Below are 9,175 nucleotides of genomic sequence, written 5' to 3'. Positions count from 1 at the left end.
GGCTATTTGGGTCCGTACATTCAACGGAGACATTCCATTTAGAATGCGACATCCACCAACCATTAACTCTGGTTGCCCATCGAGTACAATGTTAACTTAACATGCTATGTTGGCCGAGTATTCCTTATAATCTTACCTGGCTACATTCTTCTTGGCTATTTGGGTCTGTACATTCAACGGAGACATTCCATTTAGAATGCGACATCCACCAACCATCGATCTCCGGCTGGCCATTGTAAATCAGTCTCTGTGATATTAAATTGATGCGATCATTCTCTAATGGGATCGCACTGGAAGACGATGATTGTCTGAAAGAAAAAGATATAGATAATAATGTATCATTTTCAGAATGTCTATGTTGCGAGTGGTTTAATCAGACTTCATTGGCAATATAATGCATTAGAATATATTAGAAACACTTTGACCCAGTTTCATTTCAAAAATATGCAAAATAAAAGTACCCTGAACATTAATTTTATGCACGGATTTTTAGCTAAATATTGGCAAAAATTACATATTATTTTAATGACCCTTTTAAGTCATTTTATCTCGTTAACTACCGTACGTACCAGAGGTTGATTAAATGTAATCCCAGCATGCAGTATGATATTAGGTGCAATATAAGAGAGGAGCCATTTCAACTGACTATACGTACATTGATTATTGCAGCTGTAGACCAACAGTCAAGAAGCTTACCCAGAAGAGATTTAGCCATGAATAAAAATTCCCTTTAAAAGGGAAAGCCAGCCTCAATGTAGAAGAGGTCTTGTAATTAGTTTTGGTCAATGTGAAAGGCATTTTAGGATCACGCTTACATCTACATGACAGTCCACCAAACCATCAACGATGAGAACATGCACACTGAAACAGCAGAAAACATTAATTCCTAATCTCATGTCAACTCTTTTAATTCATTACATGTACTCCAAATTGTTCTGGTCTGTTTGTTTTGTTGTTGTTGTTGTTGTTGTTGTCGTTGGGTTTTTTGTCTTTTCAGCTTTTTACCCACGATATCTCAATTTCCAATTTTGTAATACCAGAACTTACGAACTCAATATCTTCGCTTAGGAATGTCCGATTTCACTGCTTTCGATATATACACTGCCGGTTTGAGTTAACTTACATGTACATTTTATTTTAAAATAACTTAATTAATTCGCAATGTATAGTTTAAGCCTACTATATTATAATAGATAGTGGCCAGCACATTTATAAAGGACTGGTTACTCACTACAATCTTCACTCTTAAACTGTGTTTTTCTGAATGTGCTGATCATGTTGATTGCTAGTCGGAAACTCCTGCGAAGCTATGGACATGGCATCTTACATACTCCATTCTATAACAGTCTGCCTAGTGCCTTGTGTGTTTTCTCTTCAATCATTTTGTTGAATGTAATTTTATGAATCAAATAGTTATGTGTCATTTTATTTATAATAAAGAAGTTATTAAATTAATAAAGTAAGACAATTTATTTATCTATAAGTGCATGTCAAATGGGGTACATTGTTCAATACTATATGCATAAATTATGCCCATATTATAGCTAGGCCCTAAAAACTTTATTTTGCATCGGATTTTTCCCGTTGAAAAGACAAAACTGATGTTTATGATAGCAACCATTTCATCAATAACATTTTGAGTCATTTTTATCCATAAAACGACACAGGATATGATAGATAACTACTTTCACATCAATATGGTCCATATGATCACAGATTGTTGAGAATCTGTGATATGATCCGGGATATGATGAAGATTTTGATTCTATAGATCTGTTATCAACATGATATCACGCTGTTCAGTGGCCAAGGAGTAAGGACCCCGGTCAAGGACACTGATATGACATCATAGGTGATGTCAGATTTTCTTCTGCTGACCATATGATGCTATATATATTAACTATTATTGTTACATTTAGGCCTTTAAACTTTTAAAGTCATAATTAATTAGTTCAAACATAACTTTGGTAATACTCACTCGTTTTCGTTCGTTGAAACGGCAAAACATACTTACTTTTCCTAACAAATCGAATTAAAATATTAAAAAAAAAATTTAACCACAAAAAAAAAAAAAAAAAAAATCATTCCAATACCACTAAAATATAATCTCTTGAGTAAACTGACCCCAAACCTGAAACAGGTACCAGCCCCGAATGGGCTGGCGAAAACACATTAAAACAGCATAATAGGGAAACATAGTTCACCTAGTCTAAAAAGAAGAGATCCGGGGAAGAGATTTAGCCATGAAAAGTTAGACATGATGTGGAGTGGGTTCACCATGTAATGGCTCCATATATTTTGGGGGAAAATGGTGCAAAATAGGGACCTTCTTCGTACTGAAATTAGGAAATGTTCTGAGCATGTTTTGAATATATTAATTGAATAGGGCAAAGTAAAATGATCAAAATACCTTTTGTTTGAAGCAAATCGGACATACGGTTTTCATATTAATACATCAATTTATATTTTCTTTGAATCTTATTATTTTTATCAATAATTAATGTATAGTTAATGAGGTAACATAACTGAAAATGCTCATTAAAATAATATATAATTTTGGCCAATATTTTGCTAAAAATCCATGCATAGATGTTCAGGGAACTTTTATTTAGCATATTTTTGAAATGAAACTGGGTCAAAGTGTTTCTAATATGTTCTAATGCATATTGTCTAGCCGCCCTCTCATTTAGATAATTGCATAATTAATGAGCTAATTTGCATAATGCTAATTAATTATGCAAATATTATTATATTTTTTTCAACAATGGCTTTAAAATGAGATTTTATGCAAGCATGATAGGTGAGATCATCCGTGTACCAACAGTAAACTCTGGAAGTCCAGTGGAAACTCTTGACCATGTTTACCGGTAATCATGAGGTCCGGGGTTCAAACCCCGATGGGTCCTGTTTTTTCTGCTCTCTCAATTTAGTAAATGTCAGTGCCTGAGCTAAGACATATGCCTTCATATTGACAATGCCATAATAATCTTCCGTATTACTCTGGATCTCTTGATCCCAAAGACATGTTCTTGTGACACCGTTTCAGTGCCTCAGTGCCAGACAGTGGAATGCATAATTGCCCATTCACATTCGGCGGCGTGCTCCAAGAGTCGAGTGTTTTTGCACTTAAAAGTCACTTGTTGAGCCTCACTTATTTGCCTTGATTTTCAGGGATTTTCATTTGTTATGCATATTGAATTGGCGTATATTATGCTATTTTTTGTGTTTGTTATGTGTTCTGCGTTTTGAATAAAGGCGTAATAGGCACATTTAAGTGTCGGGTATTTATTTAATTATTTCATAATGGCATAGTTTTCAATATAATTACCTGTTTGCTATTTCAACGAGTTTGCGAGTAGTCTGGATAGGCGGCGGTCCTAAACTGAGAGGCCTACGGAAGGCAAGATAAGACGTTACGATAAATATTTAAAACAAGAACGATTTTATGTGTGGAACAATGGCGTAGATCTCTTTTTGACATGGGGGGGGGGTGGACAAATTGCTTGAATTGAAGTATAGTGAATGTGGCAAATTTTGGCGACAGAATAAGTTTATGGTACAATTGCGCACAAAACTTTTGGCTAAACTGTGGGCTGTGAAATATCGTTACAAAATTGAATAAATTCGTGCGAAGCGCACAAAAATTGGCATTTCTAGGCCAAAATATAACCAAATATTGATCAGCAACCCACATACAGGCGTCAAATTTGGAGGGATGTTGTAATTAAGAACAACGGGGCATAAACATTATAATCTACAGCAGAGGTCAAGATCATTTAGATGAAAGACATCCCTTTTCCTGCACACACTCTCAGAAAAAAGGTTCTAATTAGAACCAATAAAACAAGGTTTTTGAGAACGAAGACTATAAAAAGAACCTTTTGTAGACCTGAAAAGGTTCTGGGAAGTAAAACAACATATTGGGGTTATTTCAATTGTCAAAAAACATTTTTGGTTGAGGTTTCAAAACAGGAGACTACCAAGAAACCAATGTTTAAAAATGCATAAGAAGCTATACCGAATCATCATCGTTGAACATACCTTTGATCGGGAATAGTAAACGTTTGTATTGCGTCTAGTTCAGGCACTGTATCTCTAGAAAATCGCGTTTGAGTTGCACATACATATCGCGGCATGATTGGTCCAATGTAATATACAGTAAATATGATGAAGGGCGCAAGTCCGATGGAAGCTCCGATGATGGACCCCAAGATGAAGACCCTGTGATCGCGGAGGACCGATCCCTTGATGCTCCCTTTTTTACTCATGGTGCGGACGGTTCGGACGGTTGCACCTCAACTAAATATATGATCTGTTGAGAAAAAAAGAGAGATATAAAAAAAGTTAATATTCCTTGTTGTCATTTTATGGAGGCGCAGATAAGATATCTTACACTTCCCACAATACATTTCTTCCATTTCAATTTTCTCTAAATTTGCTATCTAGTGCAACACCCGGTGCAACATGGGTCGATAGTTATAAAAAGCTGTTTTGGTATTCCTGTCTCAGATAAAAGTACCTAAATGAACAGAGCACATCCAGATCTTGCAAAATATTATTTCTTGACTATCGACCAATGCTTAGGTACTCTATCAACAGGAAAATATAAAGGAAACCTGTACACAAAGTACATAAGGGTGTCATTTGATAGGTGATGTATTATGTTGCAATCGATGTCATTTTTCGATCCATAACATTTTAGCCTTACGACAAATTGGCAACCTTGAATTTCCTAACAAACGACATGGCCTTATAAATTTGGGAGAAATGCACGATTCTTATTTTTGTCGGAAATGTATTATGTGCCTGACTATATCTTGGTAAATAAAGAATTTGAATTTAAAAAAAAGGAAAAAAAAGACCGCAATCTATTTCCATATTAATTGGTTCGTCAATAGAGACTTTATATAATTATTTACTAACCAGGCTTGGCTTCTTGTCCGAAAAATTAAATAATGGACATTGGAAAAACATAATGTTATCGGAGTCTTTCATCTTATGGAAATTATTTTGCAATTAAAAAAAGGTTTTTACATAAAAAATACCTTTTAATTTTCCGTTATTTTGGCAAATCTTGTTTATATAGGTATCTATATATGCCAGCGGCGCAACCACGGTGTATATGCAAAGATCCTAAAAATAAAGGATCTTTGGTATTATGGTGGGTAGGAACCCGGCAAGTTCTTCTGACACAACAGCAAAATGCACTGACATGGAACAGCTTCCTGGACCATATTCACAGCCCAATAATTGGCACCCAACACAAGAAATCTGTGAGGAAGTGGAATAGCATGGAACAAGACCTGTTTCTTGAAGAAAGTGTTTGAAAAGCAGAAGCAGCCCCTTTTCCACACTATTCCACTTACTCTTTGGAAATTATCACCTGCGTAAGGATCTTGTACGCATTCTCACAGATTTCTTTTGCTGGGTGCCAATTACTCGCCTGTGAATGTGGTCCAGGAAGCTGTTCCGTGTCAGTGCATTTTGCTGTTGTGTCAGTTGGACAACTGCTTGGATACTGACATGTGTTTAAGAATAGAGTATTGAAGTAATCCCCCGGGGAGTAATCCAGTGTACAATTTTGGTTCATTTTTATGGATTTTAAGATATGACCTTGTGAAAAATCTGAAAACGAAATAAAAATGTTCCAAACGAGCTCTCAAATAATTTGCGGATTTCTGAACCATTTTTTGCTGGATTTTGTTGCCTTCGGACACTTAAAAAGTCTGGGTTTTCAGCAATCACGACTGGACAAAGAGTCTTGAGATCTGAACTCTCTAAAACTTTTAAGGTGTGCATCTATTTTCTGGTATTGCCAATTGTTGGTCACGAATATAACTGAAGCCATCAAAAGTCATTATGCTCCAATATGACTCGAAAATTCGAAATGCATATTATTCCCTCTGAGCATTACTTCCATGCTCTGAGTGACATGACGCCGCGCCGTGACGAAATACTCAACAAAAACTCTTCAAATATGTGACTCCTCGCCACAACTGAGCCCGGATGTCGCCAATCATCATTTTTGAGATATTCAACCAAAATATTCTGCTTGAAATTAGCTTTAAAATGATGTATATCATGTCTATAGTACTTGACATTTAAGTAGTGAAAAATCAATAAAACAGTCAATAAATCCTTTCTTTCCTATTGCTTATTGTTAAGTTCGATGGAGCATATCTCAATAGTGGCACTGGCGACATCCGGGCTCAGTTGTGGCGAGGAGTCACATATGTCAAAAGAAATGTAACTGGGTATATATTTGTTCAGCTTCGATGGTCGGTACTCATCGGGGTACTCATAATTGGTGTTATTGTGTTTTTCTTTCCACCATGTCTTTCACAAGTATCATACATAAAGTTATTATAAGAATGCTGTTATTTTTAGTATTGCCTACGAAATGGTATTTGATTGCTTAACCTTGGAGAAAGTGGGAAAAGCTGATCTTACGAATGTGGACAAACATGCCATCTATGTCATAACGACAATAAGGCACTAACAACATGACTAGCGATATAGAACTGGGTGGTAAGCTAGGCTTATTACGTAAATAAAGTAAAATAAGGTCAAAACTCACGTAAATTGTGGTTATAATATATATACTTATACGTGCATAAAAAGGACAATTTGATGCATAAATAGCGGCAAAAAGCTTATGTTCAATGGACCATTTATTTGTACTAAAGCTTATTTTGGCTCAGGTTTTGAATAAAATGTTTCATAACATGTGTCCGTAAGTGTATATCAAACAATCAATTAAATTTATTTATTTTCAATCAAAAATCAAAACTGAACAACAAAGGATAAAAATTATACAAAAATACAAAAACGATGGGAGTTTTTGCGAGTCTCAAAAATTGCCGAATTGCCTAAATTTGTTTAAAAGCGACCACATCATGGGTGTCCTACATCTTTAAATTCTGTATTTTCCTCAATTTGCTGGATCCCCGTCAAAATGATTCAAAATAAAGCAGGGGTCTTGGACAAAAAATGGACCTGAAATGAAATGAATGAAATGAATGAAATGAATAAAATGAATAAAATGAATGAAATGAATGAAATGAATGAAATGAATGAAACGAATGAAACGAATGAAACGAATGAAACGAATGAAACGAATGAAACGAATGAAACGAATGAAACGAATGAAACGAATGAAACGAATGAAATGAATGAAATGAACGAAATAAATAAACATTAAACGAATGAACAATTAAATTAATGTAAAATGAACTTTATTAGATTCCATCAACCGGTCTTTGGAAAGTCAGTTAAAATATCTGTTGAGCTCCGGGTTGAGCTGAACTACGAGCATCGTATTTAGCCTAATTATGAGGATGAAGATGAGGATGAGGAGCCACCGATCATCACCATCTCGTGCTGATTAACTGAATGAATGAAAACCCCTAAAATTGACATGAAAAAGTTTAACATGAAAAAGTGGTCCATTCGTTAATTTTTCTTTCTAATTTGGAGTGAATATGGTCCCTTCGTTAATTCTAATATTTACCCTGTTTTTATAATAAAAAGTGGACTTTTAGGAGACTTTTTTTGGAGCGAATGAATGAATGAACTCCAGAATGAACGAACGAACGAACGAATGAACAATTAAACGACCGCTTTTAAAATGAATGCTTGATAGATTTAAGTCGCGAAGAAATGTAAAATGAACTTTGGAGGGTTACTTCTCATTTTTTGAACATTCTTCAACGAACCCATGCAACTTTCAAGGAAATGAAAGACTGCAAAATTACATGTGTAGCCTAATCCATGCATGTGCAATTTATACAAGCTCTCGATCAGCACGGGGATGGTGTCTATTATCATATGCGGACCGTGCCGAGACGCTATCGTCAGTAGATAGCAAGGTGCAGCCCCTCTGGTGCAGCCCGTAATATCGAAGATCCTAACGAGCATAATGGGATCATAATGTATCACGATCGTTACTAAAAATTAAAGTACTAAGTTAACACAAAGTGTATACGGTTGTATTTAGATTTCTTGTATAAAACGATATTTATTATCACCAACTCACCTTGATATTTCAGATATGTTAAACCCTGCCGTAGTTTAGTGTTAAACACACCAGCCGTCTATATGTTTCTTCAGCGACTACCCGGCATGTAAACTATGATGGTGTGCCTTGCTGTCCTCCGACTAGGCCTACTACCCCGACTGCTTACTGTTCCGTTGCTATTCGGTGTAGAGTGGCACTTATCCTCGATCATATGTCACTTTTTCATGATAAACTGTGAAAAACAGTTTTTGATCATGAGTTTGTTTCAAGTTTGACAAAGCTTGTGACAATTGTCTATAGGCTGTTATATTCATTCGTCTCGGATTTAAATATAGGCCTACATCGAAGGTCTTAGGTCGTCAAATGATATTCAGAGCGTAACCAAAATTGATTCCCGACCTCCGGAGATAATCGATGCATTTACTTTTCCACTTATTAGTTATAGGCTATTGATCTGGAATATGTGACGTAAAAATCAATCGGGCGTAAAATAGCTGCCGTAAGATGTCCGCTTATTGAAATAAGCATGTGATGGGGATGGGCAGACGCATGGTGACTGCGTGGTCAACTTGAAGGCAGAGGCCAACAGAGAAACAGACAGATACACACCCCCACACACACCCCACACACCCCACACACCCTACACACCCCTCTAGACAGAATGAAAGAAAGAAAGAAAGAAAGAAAGAAAGAAAGGAATAAATGAATAAATAAATAAATAAATAAATAACAACATTTTACTCAAGTTAGAATAAATAAATAAATAAATAAATTAATTAATTAATTAATTAATTAATTAATTAATTAATTAATTAATTAATTAATTAATTAATTAATAAATAAATAAATAAATAAATAAATAAATAAATAAATAAATAAATAAATAAATAAATAAATAAATAAATAATAAATAAATAAATAAATAAATAAATAGAGAAGTAAATAAATAAATAAATAAATAAATAAATAAATAAATAAATAATAAATAAATAAATAAATAAATAAATAAATAAATAAATGAATAAATAAATAGATAAGTAAATAAATAAATAAATAAATAAATAAATAAATAAATAAATAAATAAATAAATAAATAAATAAATAAATAAATAAATAATGATGATAAATAAATAAATAAATTATCCTTAGCAAACTTTT

The 9,175-nt window shown here is 34.3% G+C and overlaps 1 protein-coding gene across 1 annotated transcript; it reads right to left on the bottom strand.

The window, feature by feature from the left end:
• Positions 1-124: 124 nt before the first annotated feature.
• On the bottom strand, positions 125-8,309 carry LOC140166767 (uncharacterized). Its single transcript, XM_072190260.1, has 4 exons — positions 8,036-8,309; positions 4,042-4,312; positions 3,329-3,391; positions 125-308 (listed from the first exon to the last, which is right to left on the bottom strand). Exons 2-4 carry the CDS (start codon positions 4,266-4,268, stop codon positions 125-127), a joined length of 474 nt encoding a protein of 157 aa, XP_072046361.1. The 5' UTR covers positions 4,269-4,312; positions 8,036-8,309.
• Between the last annotated feature and the right edge of the window lie 866 nt (positions 8,310-9,175).

The sequence above is a fragment of the Amphiura filiformis genome, chromosome 12 (genome assembly GCF_039555335.1).
Source record: "Amphiura filiformis chromosome 12, Afil_fr2py, whole genome shotgun sequence".
NCBI classification, from domain to species: Eukaryota; Metazoa; Echinodermata; class Ophiuroidea; order Amphilepidida; family Amphiuridae; genus Amphiura; species Amphiura filiformis.
The sequence above is the reverse complement of the archived record's forward strand: the minus strand, read 5'-3'. Positions and strand labels throughout refer to the sequence as shown.